The sequence below is a fragment of the Rhinopithecus roxellana genome, chromosome 8 (genome assembly GCF_007565055.1).
Source record: "Rhinopithecus roxellana isolate Shanxi Qingling chromosome 8, ASM756505v1, whole genome shotgun sequence".
In the NCBI taxonomy this organism is placed as follows: Eukaryota; Metazoa; Chordata; class Mammalia; order Primates; family Cercopithecidae; genus Rhinopithecus; species Rhinopithecus roxellana.
The window spans coordinates 125,337,870-125,359,942 of NC_044556.1; the positions used below are offsets into that span (position 1 = coordinate 125,337,870).

Sequence of the window (22,073 nt, forward strand, 5' to 3'; positions counted from 1 at the left end):
CTTATAGGTTTGTGTCTGCTGCTTTCCTTTGATTTTCAGCAGCTTTCTTCTATGCTACAAGTGAATTGTTGCTCTTTGCCAGCAGGTAAAATATAGTTCTGCTGAAAAAAAAAAGCCACAAGTATCCAAGGCATAGCCAGTGCACCTATGTATCAGCACTCTGAGTACTCCTAGGGATTTCTCACTTTTTAAAGACCCCATTGCTTTTTATCAATGCCCCCTTTATCTCTCCATCCAACTCCTGCAAGTGGTAACATATAAATGGCCCTGTTCCCTTTCTTAACAATAGCACCGAAAATTCATCCCATAGGAAATCACTACTCTCCATTCCTTACAGAACTTTCTTTGTTCAGGTTGGAGGTTGATGCTTTTCTCAACTCTTTTACCTCACACCCATTCTTCTTGGAACCTCTAAAGCACAGTCATCCACTCAGCAAATATTATTAAGGGCCTCCTTTGTGTCAGGCACAAGGTGGTGTGAGCTAAACAAGACATTAGCCTTGCCCTTTTGGGGATGAAAAGGAATCTGTGCTAAAAAAGTAAATTAATTATTTAGTGAGCACCCATAATATGCCAAGCATTAAGCTACATGGAAAAGAATAATGACAAAGGGGAGGGAAGAAAAAGAGAAGTAAAAAAGTTTTGAGTGTCTGATGGTAAAGAGTTATGCAATTATAACTGAGCTTCTTAAATATTCACATGTTATTTAATTTCCCTGCAGTGCTACTGATAGGGTATTTTAGATAAGCAAACAGGAGCCCCAAGAAATCTATTCCTTGGCCAAGGTCACACAACTATTACATGGTAAAACTAGGTTTGGGAGACTGAGATGGGCGGATCATGAGGTCAGGAGATCAAGACCATCCTGGATAACACGGTGAAAACCCATCTCTACTAAAAATAGAAAAAAATTAGCTGGGCATGGTGGCGGGCACCTATAGTCCCAGCTACTGGGGAGGCTGAGGCAGGAGAATGGCGTGAAACTGGGAGGCGAAGCTGGCAGTGAGCCAAGATCATGCCACTGTACTCCAGCCTGGTCAACAGAGCGAGACTCCATCTCAAAAACAAAACAAAACAAAAAAGCAAAACAAAACAAAACAAAACTAGGTTTGGAACCCAAGTCCCTTGTTTTTTCTGACACATCATAGCATGGTTCCCATCCCTGAGTCTTACAGGACAGGAGGAGGGAGCAGATTAAGCAAATTGGAAATCGAGAGTGATGTGGTACCTGTTATAGTTTGGATGCTTGTCCCTTCCAAATCTCATGTTGAATTGGCATCCCCAATGTTGGCTGTGGGGCCCAGTGGGAGGTGCTTGGGTCATGGGGGTAGAACCGTCATGAATGGCTTGGAGCTGTGCTCGAGATAGTGAGTGAGTTCTCATGAGATCTGGTTGTTTAAAAGTGTGTGGCACCTCCCCCGAGCCCTTGCTGCCTCTCTCATTGTGTGATGCGGGGGCTCGCCCTCTGGCTTTCCCCATGATTGTAAGCTTTCTGAGGCCCTCACCAGAAGCAGATGCTGGCGTCATGTTTCCTGTACACCCTGCAGAACTGTAAGCCAGTCAAACTTCCTTTCTTTATAAATTACCCACCCTCAGGTATTCCTTTATAGTGATGCAAATAGACTAATGCAGGACCAAAGCAGGGGCTGCCAACTAAGAGGAAAAGATCAGCAAGGGACTAAGAGGACACAATCAGTAGGGAGAAGATCAGCATGGGCCGTAATAGGCAGATAAGTCTTTCCAGAGAAGGTATTTGAGTCAGAACTTAAAGCTGGCTAAGATAAGGAAAGATAGAGGGAAGGAAATATGGAATTCTCTAGTGGTCAGAATGGGGACATAATGAGCATTCATAGATTAATGAGGGCTGGAGAGGAACAGGAGCTAGCACACTCTCACCTGCAGTGCAAGGACTGTGGTAATAAAGGCAGAATGACTTATTTAGCCCTGTTTTGGAAACCTATTCTTCATACCTGCTGTTGCTAGCAGGGAAAATGGTAGGGAGAAGGAGGCCCAAGGAACTAAGATTGCTGTCTCTTGCTAGCGAAAACATGAATAAGATACTTGGGGTCTGCGGGCTTGGTTGGGCTCAAGTGGACATGAGGAAATATGGACTCTTTCCATCTTTAAATCCCTAGGATCATCTACCAAGTGTCTGTGAAGCTCAAGACTATGAAACCGAGGTTAGGGGTGTGATTGGCCCTGGTGCACTGGGTGCCTACCTTCGTGGAGAGGGACAAACTGAGGACCCTGTCCCCAAGGAACTTGCAGTCAATCTGCAGTTTTTATAGTGATTATGTTATTATTGTTAATTTTCATATTGGTTTCCTCACTAGACTCTTAGGTCTTTGGGTCAAAGATTTTATTTTTTTCAGTATGTAGTATAGTGAGAAAACATGCATAGAAGCAGCATGGTGGTGGTGGCAGTAGCGGTGGTGGTGGGGAGCGTTGGGGAGACTCTGAAGAGAGGATATCTGGACTGGGTTTTGAAGGACCCATGGACATCTGGTGGCAGGGAGGGCATCCCAGACAAAGGAAACAGGGCATGCAAAGGCAGCTCTGGCAAAATAATTCATGAAAACCCAGGGACTAATATAAGGTCCCTTACAGAGAAATTTCCCATCAGTGGAATTTGGAGACCAGAGGTTTCATAAGGGAGATATGCAGAGAGGATCTTTGGAGAGCCCCTGAAATCACACCAGATAAGCACCAATCTACTTTTTAGTTAAATGGAGATCTGAGCTCCCAGCCTCCCCACACTTATCTCTTTGGATAATGACAGGTGCATCTTCAGGGTTCCTGGAATGAGTCAGGCTTTCAAGGCCATTTCCCTGCTTTTTTCATGTGCATGATGTTCAAGTCTCAAGAGAAGCAGCCAATTCCATCCTGATTTAAAGGAAGGGACTAGCCTAACAAGCCCATTTTTGATAGGAAAAATAATACTTCTAAGGACTGTTCTCAGATGGAGCTTTCTTATTGCTGGTGGAATTAATGAGAAACAAAGCTCATCAGCCTTGTCCTACAGGAGCATCCCTATTCTGGGTTGTTGCTGTGAACAAGTACTCCCTGCTGAGGAAGCGGAAGCTGAAGCTGAAATAGTCCCATCTGGCTTTTCCCCTGGGCCCCTTATCCCCAGCCTTTAAGACAAATAAGGAATAGGCCCTGTATGTCCCAGCTCCGTGAGGAAGAGGTACGTGGAAGCCTTTGTCCTTTCTTTCCTCCACTTCTACTTGGGTCTCTGCAGCCCACTCCCCAACTTCCTGCCCCTGGAAGGTGACACCATGTTTGGAGGGTGCCTTACCAAAGTGACCACTTGGGGTCACTGTGACTTCGCCCAAAGGAGGCTGAGCACTGTCTGGCCCAGGCCCCCAGGCCCTGTGCCTGGTCCTTTCCTCCTCAGAAGAGCTGCAGGACGTTGAAGGTCTGGTGCTGGGTTTGGTGTTTGTGCACTGGCCCATCAGGGAGTGCAGACAGGGTGAGGTGGACATCGAGTGTCGTGGTCAGTGCTGACTCGCCAGCTGGACTCCCTCTGGAGTCTCAGATTTCTTCTCCTGCAGACAAGCACATGGCCTGCCAGTGTACCCTGAGGAGCCCACCTTCTCACCACTAGACCCCCATTTAGGCCAGAAACCTTGAAGGCAGCAGCTCCCAAAGCATGATCAGGATGTGCTTACAGGTGTCAGCCTAGTGTGTGTGAGTGTGTGTAAGTGTGAAGGTATATGAACTTATAGTGTATATGTATGAGTACATGAGCATGTGTGGTGTATATTACTGTCAGTGTGTGCATGTGTGTATGTGCGTGTGTGTATGTGCTTAAGTGTAAGTGCAAGAGTGTGTAGGTGTGTTTGTGTGTACATGTGTGCATGTGGTGCATGTGAGTGCATCATGTGTGACTGGCTGTAAGTCTCTGTTTTCTTGCAGTCCTATGTTGTATCACATCTGTAGAAACTGTCAAGCTTCTGGATTTTCTAGGCCCTGTTGGCAATTTTTCAGCTTGTCAACTGGAGATCGAGATAGTCCTGGTCCAGAGAGAGGCAGCAGGTTGGCAAGTGCCACCATGAGGCCCACAGGCAGGTGCCCTGTGGAGTGGGTGAGGGGTGCAATGAACAGGCTTTGGGTGGTTGTGAGAGCATGATGATCCTGTGACCGCATGGGCCTGGCTCGTTTTGCCTTATTTCCTAGTCATGAGAATCCTCAAGGATCCTAGGCTTCTGTTCATGAGGGAAGACCAGGTGAGAGAGTGTGGATGGCTGAGGGCAAGTCCCCTCCCCTACTGCAAAAACACAACCACATGCCTTTTTGATGACAGATTAGAGCAGTCACCTAGTATACAAAGGCCAGAGTAGTGTTTATAATTTGCATTAGTCCCAGGCAGGGAAGTTGATGTTTTTGGCTAAATTGCAATCAGCAACTAAAAATCTTCTCCCTCCCCTCTCTCTCTCTCTCTTTCCCTCCCTCTCTCTACTTGGAATTTTCTAAATTATTTCTTTTTGTTGTTGTTGTTGCTGCCCAGAAAGCAGAGTGGTATTGTACCCTGTTACATGGTGCCAGGTTCTAATCTGACTGGTAAGGTGTGTAACACTCAAGGACCTCTTTGGGGCTATAGGTATGGTGCACAGGCCAAACAGACACCATACAGGCTAAGTGACTGAGCCTGGGACAGACTTATTGAGGACACAGAAGCCACCAGAGCAGAGAGCAAAAGTCATTGCAGACATTGAGTCTATTGTTCAGAAGCAAATTCATATCCCAGAAGGAATTCTCTGGACATTGCCTGCAGAGAATAATGGGGGGCAGGGGAATGTTTTGAATTTTGGGCCCCAGCCTGGACTCTGTGTGGCAAAGGGCAACATTTGTAAAGAGGGAGGTCGAGAGGGGGTACTTGCTGCCAGCCAGCCCTGGGAATGTCTCAGAGACCAGGAGAGTCAGGAATGTGGATTCCACAGCAAAGAGGAAAATTGTGGACTTAGAGACAAGGGCTCCTGCAGGGAATGGCAAACACAGGTGCCACAGAGCTTTAAGGGTTGAGAGTCAATAGCGAGAGTAAAGGGGGCCTGACGTTGTGCCTGGAAAAGGCCAAGCAGCCATGGCTTCAGGTCTGAGCTTTGTGGGGTTCAATACCAATAAAAAATCAAATGGGTATTGAGTGCTTGCTGTGTGCCAGGCTCCATCTTAAGTGCTTGAATAGGGTTATATGTATGATTTCATTTAATCCTCACAACAACCCAATGAGGTAGATAGGATGTCTTTCAGGTGAGAAAACTGAAGTGCAGGAAATTTAAGAAACTTGTTCAAGGATGCACACTTCATGAAGCTGGTCTCACCCCTGAGTGGGGTGACTTCCAAAGCTGTGCCCTAAGTGAGTTTCATGGATTTCCTTGAAGCAGGGGTCCTAAAATGCAGGCTTTGAGTTGGTAGTTCTCGGGAGAAGAGGCCTCCAACATCTCTGGGGGTGATGCCTGGGCTGCTGGTGGCTGCACCATGCTGTGGGAGGCAAAGTTCTAAACCACTAGGCCACCTGGACTAAAGGAGGACATCCTAAACCATCCAGTAGCTCACAGACCTCCTCATCTCTTTCTTCTTCACCACTGCCATCCACTTACTGAGTAGTTTGTTGTCAGAAGCACTACCTTAAGCTCGTTAAATGTATTGTCTCATGAACGCCTCATGATGGCACTGTGGGGTCGGTGGTATCAGTCCCCTTTAACAGATGAAGAAACAGAGGTTTAGAAAGATTCAATCAACTGTCCCAAATCACACAGTAAGTGGCAAGCCTGGGTACAGAGTCGAAAGTCTAGGCTCTTAGCATATTGCACAGAGCACAGCAATCAAATCAAACTGAGTCTGAACACAGGTGTTGGAGGCTGAAAAACTTAACTTTTTAGGCTCCAAGTTGGAGAGTGAGGGAGAAAGCACAATGTTTTAGAGCCAAAGTCAAACTTCTCCCTTTTGTTCCTTTCTCTTTTTCATGGCTCTCCCTTCTCTTCCCACAGATGCCTCAGCAGGAGAACCAACAATCCTTGCAACTAGCATCTCAGCGAGTACAGATACACTTGATTTCCTTATGTGCCAATAATCCCTTCTTAAATTATGTTAAGCTATTTGCCTTTATAAATCTCCCCAGCAGTGAGCTCCCTGAGATAATTATGTGTAATATATAAATGTAATGTAATATATATATTTGAAATGTTTTAAGTCTGACTGTTACAAAAAATCAACCTATTTAAGCCCCATACTCAATAATAATTTTCCCATCCCTTCTAGGTCTGTGGCATTTAAATTTGGACTGTCCCTTACATTTTACTTATTCAGTGGAAGCAGCCATGGAAGGGTAACCTTCTGACTGGTACTCAGAAGGAGTGGGTTTGAATGACAGCTGTGCCCCTTGCTAGCTTTGTGAACTTGGACAAGTTTTCCAACTCCATGAGCCTCAGTTTCCTCATCCGTAAAATGGGAATGCTAACCATACCCACCTCATGAGGTGGTTGTGAAGATTAAAGAAGTTATAACTGTATGAGGGTGCCTGGAATAAGACAGATGATCTGTGAGTGTCGAATGTTCTTTTTTCCCAGTAGAGGGAAATAAGAACTAGGACGTGTCTGGGTTTTCTGTCTCTCTCATGATTTCATGGCGCATCCTCCATCTGAACAGTTAGCCATTGATTTTATATAACTGCTAATTACCAAATTAGCCTGCGGCTCTAGGCAGGGATGAGCTACACTTAGAATCAGTTCCCTTCTGTATCATTTCAGTTTTTGTGTTTTTTTGGGGGGATTTAGCTTAATTTTTGTGACTGTTTCAAGCTCTCTGCGAGGCCCTATGCCAGCTGGTCTATCCTTTCTCTGCCTAATTCACCCCTGTTAATCCGCTTGGTCAGCATATCTTCCAATCTCCTTGCTGTGACTTTAGGAGTGCGTCTGTCTGGAAAAGGCATTTATTATATTTACTTTAACTGGCTGTATTTGGCAAGGCGGTCTGGGATTTCAACTTGGGAGGAAAACTGCTTTGATTATACTGCCCTTGTTTACTGTAAGTGCTCTTTGCTGTGTATCCCTTGTCTACCAAGACAGCAAATACTTTTGTAGGAATCCAAGACACAAACTAAACAGAATCTCTGTCTGTGAGCACACTGGCAGCTCCTGGTCCACAACTGTTTTGCACAGCATCTCCTTCATCTGAAAACCGCGCCCCCATTTCCAGTCTTCTACCCTTTGGTGAGTTTGGGAAGGGAGGTTTTCTTGGATGGTTGAGCCAGAGGCCCCAGGAGTGGTGTTGACTGGGTCTCACACTCCCAGGGGACAGGGAACGCTTCCCAGCCAGGTATCATTGTGACCAAGGACACTGCCTTAGTCCATGCCATCATCATTTCCCTTTGACTCCAGCAACAGCCTCCTAACCAGTCTTCCTGCCTCTGACCTTGCCCTTCTCTGTACAATCCAGCCATTACATCACCTTTCTTAAAATCCCTCAATGACTCTCCATTGCCCTTAAGAATAAACCCAAACTTTTCACAGGGTGCATATGGCATGACTCGGCTCTCATTTTATCAGTGAACTCTTGCAATCCATGCCCAAGTGGTAGTGAACTTTTGCAGTTTCATTCATTCATTCGGGAAATGCTGAACTCTGAGATTCAGTGATGAGCAAAACCAAATATGGTGCAATGTTCGTAGAGATTTAGGTTTAGGGTGGAGACTGATAGTCAAATAATCATGCCACACATGTAAAATGATAACCTGAGGAGTGCTAGGAGGTGAGTGGAAACTGGCAAGATGAGGCTGCTGGACAGAATGAACTGACCTCTTCCAGGAACCAAACAGGCTCCCCGAAGTGGGAAGTAACCTGGGAGTGGAAAGGAAAGTCTGCATCGGCTAGATGAAGAGGTTCCTATCAGACAGAGGGAACAGCATTTGCCAGCCCTGTAGCAGAAGGGAAAACGTATTTGAGAAATGGAAAGAAGCAGACTTATGGGCCTGGAGCCCAGAAAACACCAGCATATGTGGGTGGGACGTGAGTCTGGAGAGGGCAGGGGAAAACCAGGCAGGGCCTGGTGTCCATACTAAGGGTCTGGGCTTATCCTAAGAGCAGTGGGAGGTCCCTGGAATATCTGCATAGTGCAATGGCATAATCAAAAATGTACTTTGAAAAAGTTACTGGAAGGCCAGGTGCGGTAGCTCACACCTGTAATCCCAGCACTTTGGGAAGCCGAGGTGGGTGGATCACCTGAGGTCGGGAGTTTGTGACCAGCTTGACCAACATGGAGAAACCCCATCTCTATTAAAAATACAAAATTAGCCAGCCATGGTGGCAGATGCCTGTAATCCCAGGTACTTGGGAGGCTGAGGCAGGAGAATTGCTTGAACTCAAGAGGCAGAGGTTGCAGTGAGCTGAGATCGTGCCATTGCACTCCAGCCTGGGTGACAGAGAGACTCTGTCTAAAAAAAAAAAAAAAAGGAGATGTTAGTAGCTTAGAACAGGTGATGGCAGTACAATGGACAGTACTAGACATATGTGCTAGGCACTTAGGAGATGAGATCAATAGGAATTGGCCATGGGTTTGTAAGGTGTGTGGGTTGGGGAGAGAACTGTGAGGGTGTAGACTCAGCAACCAGCATAACCCTAAGAGATAGGTCTTACTCACCTGTCAGGGTGGTCCTGGTGGTTGGACCAATGCCCTTGGGGACCAGTATCTCGTGATATTGCTCACCCGCCAGGGTGCTGTACACAACCTTGTACTCCTGAACTTCGGCCTCACTGTTATCCCACTCGAGGTCAAGGCTGGTTGCTGTGCGAGAACCAACTCGCAAGTTCTTGGGGGCATCAATCTCTACAAATAGACAGACGTCACCAACATCACACATGATAATGTAATGTACATTTGTGGTGTATCTTGAACTCTGAAAAGATTGGCGGTGACAGCCCACACCCCCTGACCCTCTGGCTCACATTTGAGTGAACACTGTGACTACCCTTAGCTTTTTGGTCTGCCATGACAAATTCCTTGGGCAGGTTAGAGTGATACTTGGGAGCTGGAGATCAATACGCTTTATGCTTCCCCCATTTCCATTCAAGAGTTCCAGTGGCGTTCTATAAACCAGCCAACATCATAAGCTTAAAAACAAAACAAGGGAAACCCCAGTAGGAGAAAATCAGAGCCAGCTCCCGAGTGATGGAGATGGAATAGAACAATATCAAATTTGACTGCTAAACAAAAAGACTGTTGATTTCAAGATTTTGAAGTGTAAGGTGCCTTCCTCTGTGTTTACCTGAATAAACACAGCTATAAAGGTAAGACATATATGGACGATGTGATGTAGCAGAAATAATATAGGCTTTGGAGTCAGACTTCAGTTTGATCCCCAGCTCTGACATCTTTGGTAATGGAACCATGAGCAAGTCTTTTAACCCTGCTTGGCCTTGATGGCCACCTCTGTAAAAGGGACAAATAATACCAACATTTCAGGTTGTTGCATGGATTAGGCAATCCATGGACAGTACACAGCATGATGCCCTGTACAAAAATAGGTGCCCAAGGCCTGGGCTGGCTTCCTGTTGCCGCAGAAGCTTTTCCTGAGTTCCATCAACCCCAATGCTTGTTCTCTGGGGTTGCCACAAAAAGACCACGGGGATACTGCTTTTTTTCTCCCAGGGCTGGCTATCTCTTCAAGCTTCTTTGGGCAGAAACAGCATAAATAACTTACAGTGCAATAACGTGCTGCCCAGAACAACTGTCACTTAAAACATTTAAAATAGTTCTTGCCTTTGACACTTGAATTTAACTTTGGAGTGAACTAGCCATTCGTTCTGTGAAAACCTCGAGTGGAATGTTTTAATTTGCAAATGCAAGGCAAGTTTCCACCAATTGTTCTTGTGGAAGACTGAAATGCTGTGAATCAATCTGAGTGCAGAGGCTTCGGAGTGAGAAGTGTTCTGTTTAGCGATGTAAATTGGGTGAATCTTTTAGCAGATTTATGTCTCTGCAGCTTGTTTTCCCAAGAAATGTTTCCTCACTCACTGTACTTTAGCTTGCCAGATACTATGTATTCTTGATGTGTTATGTGTGCTATTTCTCTAGCAGTTGGATGGAGAGAGGTGCTTGGATAGATGGGCATGTGGAGGAACACCTGCCCCTGCATTGTATGCCCCTAAATTTCATGCAGGAGGAGAGGCTGGGCAAAGGGACTGGACTGGGCTTGAGGTGTGCAGCTCAAACTGAACTGGAGCAAAATTAATTTAGGTTTAGGGTTAAGGTTGAGACTTCTACCTAGTGCTCTTCACAACTAAAAACCCAAGCCTTGGAAATGTTAGACTATGCTTTGGGGTTTTCTTTTCTTTTCTTTTCTTTTCTTTTCTTTTCTTTTCTTTTCTTTTCTTTTCTTTTCTTTTCTTTTCTTTTCTTTTCTTTTCTTTTCTTTTCTTTTCTTTTCTTTTCTTTTCTTTTCTTTCTTTCTTTCTTTCTTTCTTTCTTTCTTTCTTTCTTTCTTTCTTTCTTTCTTTCTTTCTTTCTTTCCTTCTTTCTTTTTTTTTTTTTTATTTTTTATTTTTGATCACAGTGGTTGTGGCCTGTGGATGAAGGGGCAGTGTTGTCTCTGAAGGGACCAGACACCTCCAATGTCAATGATCCTGAGAGAAGTCAATCCTGAGAATGAGGTCTGGAAAGACGGTTATTGGAGCTAGGATGAAGTGAAATTGTTTGCTCCCTCTGGCCTTGAAGTCTGACCTCTAGGAGAGAGGGGCCACTGAGGGCACCCCTGTAGGTGGGAGCTGAGCTGTTCTCTGCAACGTCAGTCAGTCAAGAGCAAGGCAAAGCCAGATGTCTAGTGGAGGTCGTGTGGAGAGACTTGAGACTATGGAATAGACATGTCTAGTCTCTAAAACATAAATTAGATTAAGTAATTCCCTTGCTTAAAACTTTTCTGTTGCTTCCTGTTACAAAATCCTAATTGTGGCCGGCAGGGCTCTGTGTGATCCAGCCCTGCCTGCTTCTCAGATATCACCATGTACGACTTCTATGCTTATTTGTTGTGCTCCAGCAATATATTGCTTTTTTTCTACTCTTGAAACTCATCAAGCTTATTCCTACCTCAGGACCTTTGCACTGGCTTCTGCCTTTGCCTGGAATGTTCTCCAGATCCTCACATGGCTTAGGTCATCTAGGTCTTAGTTAAAACGTCACCTTCTCAGAGAAGCCTTTTCAAACTACTCGATTCAACATGGTCATGCCTCTGTATCATTCATTTCACTTTTCATCATAGTACTCATAATCAAAATAATTTTGGGTGTTTATTTTCTTCTGCCTTGTCCAATTTCTCCACTGGAATGTAATTCATGTGAACCAGGATCTTGTCTATCTGTTTATTCTGTAGCCTCAGTGCCTAGAATAGTTCTTGGCACCTGGTAAGTGTTCGATAAACATACATCAAGTTTTAGAAAAGTCCTGTTAAGTATTTCAGCTGTGGAGCATTGAGATGCTTGGGGTGAGAAGGTGCAGAAAAAAGGATAGCTTTGAGTGAGGGTGCTGGCCTTGTATGAGCAGGAAGCCCTACTCTGCTCTTTGCAGCCAGATTCTTGGCTGAGGTGCAAGTGCCATCCAGCTTGAAACTGTGAAAGAACTTCCTGAAGAGTCCTAGAGTGGCATCACTTCCAAGCAGGTAGGGGCTTGAACTGTTGGGACTTGGATGTTCCTATTAGTTTCCCTGGACTGCCATAACAAGGCACCACCAACTGGGTATCTTAAATAATAGATATTATTGTCTCTCCAGGCATGGTGGCTCACACCTATAATCCTAGCACGTTGGGAGGCCGAGGCGGGCAGATCATGAGGTCAGGAGATCGAGATAATCCTGGCTAACATGGTGAAACACCTTCTCTACTAAACATCCAAAAAATTAGCTGGGCGTGGTGGCGGGTGCCTGTAGTCCTAGCTACTTGGGAGGCTGAGGCAGGAGAATCGCTTGAACCTGGGAGGCGGAGGTTGCACTGAGCTGAGATCATGCCACTGCACTCCAGACTGGGCGACACAGTGAGACTCCATCTCAAAACAACAACAACAACAAAAAATTATTGTCTCACAGACAATAGGTCAAGGTGTCAGTAGGGCTGCTTCCTTCTGAGGGCTGTGAGTGAGAATCTGTTGCATGCCTCTCCTAGCTACTAGTGATTTGCTGGTGATCTTTGGCGTTTCTTGGCTTGTGGAAGAATCAAGAATCATTCCGATCTCAGCCTTCATCTTCACCATGGTATTCTTTTTGTGGGCATGTCTGTCTCTGGGCCCAAATTTCCCCTTTCTATAAGGACATAGTCATATTGGATTAGGGCCCACTCTAATGACCTCATTTTAACTTGATTATCTGCAAAAACCCAATATACAAATAAGGTCACATTCACAGGTATGGGGATCAAGACTTCAATGTCTTTTTATGGAACACAATTCAACCTATAATAGCAATAAAGAGAAATCTGGGGTATTCAGGTCAAAACAGCAGCCTCTGGTTGACCAGATGCTCTGGTGCCTGTGCTTGGAACCTTGAGGGATCTGCTTAAAGAGGCCTCCAGAGGAGAGAAATGGTGCCAGGAGTTCCCTCCTGAGGGCAACTGAAACCAGAGCTGCTGAGGGCAGGGAGGGGTTTTGGAGATTGGCCTCTGGGTTTTCTGGGCTGGCTTCTCTCCAGTCACAGGCTGTAGTGTGCTTTGTTCAGGGTTCTTTCCTCTTTCAGAACAGCTCTAAGACCCAAGCAAATATCCTACTCACCATGCAGGAAGCAAATCTCTGCTTTAATTGCCTGTGCACTGCTAGTGTTGGAGCCATCACCTGGAAAAGCACTTTGGTTAATTTGAATTTAAGCGGAGCTCTGAAATGACTGAGGGCCTCATCGCGAGGGTCTGGGTACCCTCTCATCATTTAACTGGCACCTGCCAAACCAGGCCTGGAGAATCTGTCTGCAATGCTGTTTGCATCTCCTCATCCCTTCTTTCCCCTCACCCTCCTCCAGCAGAGGGGAGCATATTTGAGGTGTAGGCTGAGGCTGTATTGAGAAGTCAGCCGCCTGACAGCTGCCAATCCACCAGGCAACCGGAAACAGAAAACCATGTAGCAATGAACTGAAACTCAGAGGGAGCTCCTAGGAGGCAGAATGTAATTGTCTTGATCGGAATTTTCCTGGGCCACCAGCCAATCCTGCTTCCATCTTGTCAACCTGAACATCAAGAATTTGTTTTTCATCACGCTTCTTAGGAGCCCTCCTCTCCTTTTTTGCCGCTTCAAACTCCTTATCAGAGTAGAGCACAAAGAAACCACTTTTCAAACAAAACTATCCTGAAATTAAGAAAAGGATGCAGGACTCGTTGTCCACAGACAATACCACCCCCTGAGCAAGTGGTATTGTGGAGGTGGGAAATGAGAAGCTGACCTAGAATTAACCAAGAAGGGACATTAACGTCTTTGGTTAAGTGAGGAAACAGAAGGGAAAAGAAATGGGCAGAATTTAGTTCATTGTTTCAAGGTGCACATTTGGTCATTCGGGATCCCAAGATATGTTCAGTAAAAATCCCACTGGGGCCAGGCGCGGTGGCTCAAGCCTGTAATCCCAGCACTTTGGGAGGCCGAGACGGGCGGATCACGAGGTCAGGAGATCGAGACCATCCTGGCTAACACGGTGAAACCCCGTCTCTACTAAAAAAAACACACAAAAAAACTAGCCGGGCGAGGTGGCGGGCGCCTGTAGTCCCAGCTACTCGGGAGGCTGAGGCAGGAGAATAGCATAAACCCAGGAGACGGAGCTTGCAGTGAGCTGAGATCTGGTCACTGCACTCCAGCCCGGGCGACAGAGTGAGACTCCATCTCAAAAAAAAAAAAAAAAAAAAAAAATCCCACTGGGCACCCCCTGGGTGAGAGGGTGGCATCTAGCCCAGGAGCTGGAGAGAAAACCTAAAAGAGTATTTTTCAGAATCAAACCTTGCCTTCTCCATTTTGTCAGTGTCTGCATTTGCTCCTTTTTAACGGGAAAGCTCTTCCCTGCCCTTGATGTTTCCTAGGCTCCTGTCTCTCTTTTGCTGGAGAAAATGAGCTTACCTAAATGGTGAGTTTTGCAGCAGGACCTGGGTATTGTCCTTCTGTTCCCCTCTCTTGTGGGACAGGCTGTTCCAAGTGTTCAGGCCTCTACTTGTTCCTCCATGCTGTAAGTCCTAACCTGGGTAGTCTCCCAACTTCTGCCATATGGAGAGACTTGCCCAGGTCCACAGTGGCCATCCAGTTTGCAAACCCATCTGGCCATGATGCTAAGTTACATGCGGCAATCTAGGGGACATTTTGGTGTCCGTATGTTTCACTTTTTGCCAATTTATCAATTGATTTTAAACCCAGTGGAGCACAAGGGTGTTATTTATTTATTGAATCTTCTTGAAAACCCTGGACTCATTCCATTCTGTGGCAGGCTCTTATGCCACAATCTAAGGTAGAATTCTTGAATTAGTGATTCTTCAACTTTACCCCACCCGAAGATGCTGGTCTTAGATCTTACAGATGTTATCAGTTTTCTTTGATCCCTGGGTCAACTTGGAGTTGGCAGAGATATTATTTGACATGTGACCACCCCAAGGCAAAGAGGATGAGACTGAGAATCCAGATGAGAGACACAATCACTAATCTGATCACAGGCCCTTATTTACCTAATCAGGGTGCCAGGAAGCCCATCCTTTGGATGGTGTCTGTCCTACTAGCCCACTAGCTGGCCAGACTGATGGGCACTGAGAAAGTCAGGGAGCAAGTCACCTTGAGGTCTGGCCTTTCCCAACTGTTGGCAAAGCTCTAAGAGTCCCAGTGGCCTTGAGAATGTGGGGGTGGGTGGTCACCATAGCAAGGCAGGTTTTACATGGGCTTTATTAACTTCCTATCTGTGGGAATCAGCCTCATATGAGCCTTACTGCCATTACTTACAGGGTGAATCACAGAATTGGTCAGAAGGTCTGCTTAGAGTTGTACAGGTTGGGCTTGGCATAATGCCAATGCACACCATCATGGTGGTGTAGTCATTGTAGGTTTACAGAATTTTTATGATAATTTTCAGCAAATGGTAAGAATGTGTCTTGAAAAAGAGACACCTTTCCTGAATTCTCACAAAATTGCCATTTGAACTAGCAATACGGATGCTTGCACGTGTTCAAGACAAACTTGTCATTTTACAAACGGGAAACCTGAGGCCCATGGTGGGAAAGGATTTATATCAAGCACAGATCTAGCTGCCAGTAGAGGTAGGATGAGAAGCTAGTTTTCCTCTCCTAGTGAGGGCGTGCTGCTTTTTCTCTATGCTGGACATCTCTCACTTCCTTCTCGCAGTGTCTGTGACAAGGCTGATGCTCTGACACACCTCGCCTCATTCCTAATACCCCTCTTGCTGTGATGATACCACCGGCTGGCTCCACCCCTCTTTCCCTCCTTGTGCCTCTCTCCCCCACCACAGCCTTACCTGTTGTGAACTGAGTGGTGGCAGAATCACTCTCGTTGGTCCCTCGGACAGCACTGACTGACACCTCGTAGCGGGAGCCGGGCCGCAGGGCCTGCACTGAGTATTGGCTCAGGGGAGGCTGCAGCCGGAAGGTGGTCCTCCCGCCTTCCCCGCCCACCAGGCCATATTTCAAGAGAATGAAATCGACTTTGGCTCGAGGGGGGATCCACTCCACAAAAGCCACGGTGTCAGAGACATCTCGAACCAGGATCTGCGTGGGGCCATCAATGACTGAATGAGAAGGATCAAATAGAACAAAAAGTTTGAGTGAGAAATAAACCTTTGGCGTCAGCTCTCTCTTTTCCTCCTTATGGAAGTCTGGTCAGTCAGAGAGAGGATGGGTATTATTATTGCATTTTACAGATGAGGAAAATGAGACACAGTAAGATGAAGTATCTTTCCTGAGGACATGCAGTTTGCCTTGGTTCCCCTGAATTTTGGTCTAATTGTTCTTTTACCAGGCTGTAGTTTTCAGGTGATGGCACTTCCCAGTCTGAGCAGGGGAAGGGCACTTGCTGGCTTGAAAGAGTCGGCCCTGTTTCTTTCTGGAGGTCGTGGGACAGAGAATTGAGAACTGGGTTTCTGGCACATTTCTGCCACTCAGCTCTCACCTTCTTTGAGCCCTGAGGAAAGACCTAGGAAATGACCAGACTGCCTAAACATCCAAGACTTCCAGCTTGGTTGCCAAAGAGGTCATAATGAGTATTCAAAAGATGTCCCTGTTCAGCTACTCTAACAGCCCAGTCAACACAGTTACTAAGACCATTTAAAAACCAACAGACACTTGCATTTGAGGACATGAAACATGCCTTCTGGGTAAACTTGCTCCTCTGGATAAAAGGATAAAAAGGACCCCAGCTTTGGAATAGCCTCTTATGGGTCATTTTTCTCCATTTGTTCTGGCATATTTCTACACCAGAAGGGCATTACAGTCACCTCTTCCAGGTTCTCCAGTGTATGTCCCTCATAAGCCCTAGCCTCTGGCACTGTGCAGGTCAGGGCAACACCTGGAAAGCTGGTGGATTTCCTGCAGGGCCCACCACCTGTGACTCCAGCACCCACTTGAGGTTCTGTTCATACTGAATTAGATAATGGGGAGGTGAGGGAATGTAGAAGGAGAAAGAAAAAGAAACAGCCAAGTGAGGAGAATAGGAAACGGTCTTCTCAACTTCTCATGGGATGTCTGCATGGCCAACATGCTCTTGCCTCCGTGTTTTCATTTATTATTGGGGCTAGAGCCAATTATTAACCCTTCTGGCTGGAGCCGATTATTAACGTTAATATTCTTTAAGGATTTGGAACTAAAACCAGAACTCTGGTTCTCTAATTAGCCTGTGTTGGACCATGCAGAGCCAGAGCCGGTGTGGCCATTTTCTACTATTCTGATACTGGTATAGAAACCATTTGATCTGGAGAAAAGGGGAAAGAGGGAGAAAAGGAGAGAGGGAGAGGGAAACCAGTGGCCATGCAGAGTTTCTAGAAAGATATATGGAATAATTTGATTCTTGTTGTTCCACTTTCTGGTGCAAGTCTTTTGTGAGGCCCAGATGCATTTCTGGCCCTGGGATTCCCATGAGACACTCTGTGTCCTTCCAGTAAATTTTCTATTCTGCTTCAGCTGGTTTAAGTAAGTCTCTCTTCCTTGTTACTGGAGAGCCTTGACTTAGACTTGTTTCTATCCAGTCCACTCTGGCCCACCTCCTACTCTGTCTCCAAAATGAAGTTTCTCCCTCAGGACTGTCTTAGACTGACCTTGAGCCTCTCAGTTTTTCAAGGTTGAGCCTTTCCCTTGGGTACTCCTCCCTCTTTCCGGGTCTTAGCCTAGTCCTGTTCTCTCTTAAGCTGCTTAGGACTCTTGGTCCAGCACCAGCTAAAATGAAAATCACCAGACCACTTGGGTGCCACATGGTTTGGAGTTAAAATGAACTCCTGGTTTTCATATTTGAGGTAGTAATGTGATTTAACAGAATATATCCAGCTTCTTTTCAGCATGTTGCACTTGGTGGTTTTAGATAACTTAGGCCTTTTACATTTAATTTAACTTAATTATGAAATGGGGGAAGTGGCCTCCTAGGTGCTGTGTAAGCTTGATATCTGAAGCATAGTAGATACTCAATAAATGTGTGTTGAGTAAATGAAATAAATGGAAAATCTTCTTTATCCATGAGAAAGAAGGGGAAGCATTTCAATAAACTGTAGCTTTTTGGGGAAAAAAAAAAAAGGTGTCAGGGAAATGCAACTGACCACAAAAGGCTTTTGTCCTTCAACTCTTTAAATCCAGAAAACCCTAATCATAATGGATTGAACATATTAAAATGTGATTATGTAGCACAAAGGGCTTTAGCTGTGGGAGGTCTTGTAATTTGCATTCACAAAATGGCCTGCCTAGAAGAAGGCAGCCTGAGTGCCCGATGAGGACACAGAGCTTCACAGTAGGGGGTTGGTGTAGGTCAGCCCTTAGCAGAAGGAAATAATTAAACAATCGTTTCCTAAAAACAGCACACAGGACTGGGAGCCAACCGTCTTTTTCATAGCCACTCTTGGATTCTGCCCTTTCGTTGGCCACTTGGTAGCAATGTTCCATTCCAATCAAGGAGGTATCAACTTGCTTTCAGCTTTGGTCCTAATGTCTAAATAAACACAACCCCTGCTCAAAAAGTAAACTAGAATAAATGTTTTTCCATTTCTTCATGATTCTGTAGATGATGTCAAAATATTAAGGACATTTTTTCTTAAATGAAAATAATTCTGCCTAGCTTTACCACAAATTTCTAGATCTGGAATTTTAATTTTAATCTTAAGGAACTGCCAAACCCAAAAATACTGCAAATGTTATAAGAATGTGATTTGACTATAAGACTAAGGCAAGGCTGGATTACCTTCTCTATGATCTCTCAATATTCTAGGAGAAAAACATTCCTTAACTGCAACATTTTCTATCCTCTTATGAACCATCTTCTCCTTTTAGCCTTTTGTCTTTTACTAATACTTTCTTAATATCAAATCACAGGAATAATTTGGACACCTTGAAACATTTCATATCAGAAGAGGAGAAGCTGCACCTGCTATTGTTGGGCTCATCCCAGGACACCCCAAAGTTTGGCACCTTGGTGTGCTGAGTGCTTTGAATTAAAGAGGAATGAAAGAGCTTCAGAAACAGCCCCAGAAGTGAGCAAGGTTTTTCTGACCATCTGCAGTCCTCCCGTCTCCTGACCCTTCTTCTCCCCTTGAAGTGATTAACAGAAATCAGAATTCCTCTTCCTCAAGGCAGGTCATAGAAACTAGAACTCCTCTTCCCCAAAGCAAGCCATAAAACCTAGAAAGGTCACTTTTTCCCTCCTCCCTTCTCCTTTGAGGACCCTCATTCCAGTGGGGTCCTGCCCCATCGAGGAGGTGGAGAAGAAATGCTTCACAGAGAGGCCAAGAAGAATCTGAGCAGACAGGCCTTGCTAGGTCTCCCCTTTAGACTATTACCATTAGATCATAGCCATTTGTCCATTTACATTTCTACATGGCTGTCCATTCTTCCTCAAACCTAAGCATAAAAACAGATAATATCCCCCACGTCTTTGGGTCCTCATTTCTGAAGGCTCCTGTGTCACGTGAAACTTTGATTAAATAAATTTGTTATGCTTTCTCTTGTTAACCTGTCTTTTGTGATAGCAGTGTTGTCGTGACTTTTATATGGTGAGTGAGCAAGGGCATCACACCTTTCTGCCCCCAAGTTATGAAATGTCAACTCTTCAGTTTACAGCATAACCTTGGGGAACAGAGCTGTGGAAAACCTCAGCTACCAGCCTTCTGGAGGGATTCCTACAGAGCACTTTAGGTTTTATGGTTAAAAAACATACTCTGGATCAGAGTTTCTTCTAAAACATACTTTTTGGATTAGACAATGGTTTGAAAGCTTTTTGGGTGGTAAACTTTTTTTTTAAAGGACAAAAATCTTAATTGGATGTACAAAATATAAAACAGATCAAAGTGGAGCTGTCCTGGTTGGAGGCATGGAAGAAAGAGTAATTAGAGGTCTGGCTCTCCACTGGATTCTAGCCTTGAGGCACTGCCATAGAACCTTGGTGCATTAATGGAACACAAGCTACTACCACAATAGTTCTGAACCAATGTTTTCTAAGCTGAGCTTAAGCCTCGGCACCTGATGCTGTTTGGTTTGTATTCAATAGCGGAGCATGAATCACTAATCTGTAAACGTAGTCTCATTACATTGTGTTGTGGGTCTCATTTCTGGTCAACTCAGCCTTTTGTCCTGAACTTAAAACTGGCTTTCTGGTGCATCAATTTCTGTTTATGAAAAACACATAAAGCTGTACCAATAGTCACCTATCTCAATTTCTGTTACTGTCAGGGAAAGTTGCTTAGCCTCTGAGTTTCAGCTCCATCAACAATAAAACAAGAACCAAAACTTATGCCAGATGCTATGTATAACTTTCAAGACATTCTTGGTGAGGACACACATTGATATATCACAATAACTAATTTACAGCATTGAAGTTGAACATTCTTTGTTAGCTAAGGAAACAATAAGGCAAAATATGACAATTAATGAATCAATCCTGGAAATATAATATAATCTTGAATGAGGTGAACTGTGGGATGAAATAATAATAGACTTAAGCCATCACCTTGAACAGTGACCCAACCCATACCTCCTCACTTTTGAATGACTTGTTTCCACCACTTTCACTTCTGAGTATGTTCTGAGTATATGTGTGTATACCAAGTATTGAGCACTCACTCTCATCAGCACAGAGCTGATTGCTTTGTGTGCTTTATCTAATTCCATCCTCATATTAACTTAATGAAGGAGGTACTCTTGTTTATCATAAATTATTCTTGCTTATCTTGTAAAATAAATTGAGGTTTGGGAAGGTTCAGATGACTTTCTCCAAATATCATCACAGGTAAGAGTGAGTCAGCTCTTGCTGCTTCCAAAGCTCATTGACACCAGGGGCTGACAAATGAGGCTTCTTCATGAGTAAGATCAGAATAAATATAATGGAAATATTAAAAAAGAATTGTCTCCATGAAACACTCTCCCAGATGTCAGTGCTTGTAAGGATGAGTAATAAGGAAGATGATGAGCTAAGCATCTGGTAGAGTAGCTCCATCGCCAGGTACCAGAATTGTCCCAGCTCTGGGAGAAATTCTAGCACCTCTTTTGTCTCTGCACTCCTTGGGGAATTATGTGGTTCTTTTCCGAGTGACCTAGTAGGCAGCTCTAGGGAGAAGGGTTGGAGGCACTCACCTGTGGAGACGCTGGCCGAGGTAGGGGGGCTCCGGGCCTGTTCTTTCAGAGCCACCACATTGACAATGTATTCCTCCCCAGGCTTTAGTCCCGTCTGGTTAAAGGACGTAACATCACTGGGGACCTGAGCAATCACTCCCCCTTCATTGTTCTGGACAGTGGGGAGAAGCAGAGAAAGCAAAAGAGAAAAGTCACTGGGAGAGAAATCTGATGAGAAAAAGATAAAGGTGTGGAATACTAATTGTGGGCTGTGAATTTAAAATAGGGCGAAGTCTCTTGCCTCCTTGCTGACAGCTGAGTATCTGGGGCCAGAAATAACTCCCCATGGACTCCACAAGAAAGAAACCACCCTATGAGGATTTGGCAAACGGAAGGTCAATTTTTAGGGACATTTCTTTCAGCTCTCCTGAGTTTGCTGAGTTTGCCAATAAAAATTAGTCATGAGGTGGTGCAGATTGGCTTTTGCCAATGATCAAATGTTTGATGGTTACGGTTAACATTCATCAGAGCTTTTTGGCATTTATCGTAATGAACATGCCTCTGGCTATTTAGAAGAGGATAGTCATGTGTGTTTGTGTGTAAACATCTTTATATACACACACAACACATGTCAAACTAAGACATTGCCATGAGATAATTGTTTATGAGCCAGAGCTAATATTTTGCTGTATCTGGAGTTTCTCATGGTGTTACATTCAGTGTGAATCTGTCAATGTCTCGTTTCCCCTCCACCTAGATGAATTAGGACTCAGTGAGACAACCAAACATGAAGTACAAAGAAAGGAAAAAGGAAGCTTGGAAAAAGAGAATAACAAGAAGCGAAGAAGGAGACAAGAGGGAAGAGACAATGAGAAAGAGTAACTTCACAAGATTGAATCTAGAATTTATTATTTATTATCTATCTTTCTATCTTATCTTTCCCTCTCTCTTTCTCTCCATATACTTTCTATGAGTGTCCTTAGAAGTGGAGGAGACAAGAGGGCCTTTTTTGGAGGGCACTGCCATGCTCCCCTATTCTTTGGTCTCTATTTATGGTACCCAGGGTGCCTTATATGTAATTTATAGCTGTACTCTTATAAATCAGTGTCATGAATGCCCCCCAGTGGCCTCAACGTACAGATCACAGCAGTTATTAAACCACGTGGCCATGCATTTGGCCTTGGCATTCCCTGGTCAGCTTCTCTTTTAATTAGAGTTTTACATATTGGATACATGTAACAGTAGAACCTGGCATAACTTTTTCTTCCTGAGCAACAAGGTGACTTGATTGTTCCAATTGTTATACAACTCAATTGCCTGCCATATTTTATT

General features: G+C 44.7%; 1 protein-coding gene across 2 annotated transcripts in view; it reads right to left on the reverse strand.

The window, feature by feature from the left end:
* The window catches only part of TNR (tenascin R), a 419,993-nt gene that overhangs the window by 55,493 nt on the left and 342,427 nt on the right, over positions 1–22,073 (reverse strand). For both annotated transcript variants that reach the window (XM_010367389.2, XM_030936693.1), the window contains 3 exons: positions 20,763–20,913; positions 15,461–15,730; positions 8,638–8,823 (listed from right to left, as the gene is read on the reverse strand). In XM_010367389.2, the coding sequence (XP_010365691.1) occupies positions 8,638–8,823; positions 15,461–15,730; positions 20,763–20,913 (607 nt within the window). The remainder of the gene's footprint in view (positions 1–8,637; positions 8,824–15,460; positions 15,731–20,762; positions 20,914–22,073) is intronic.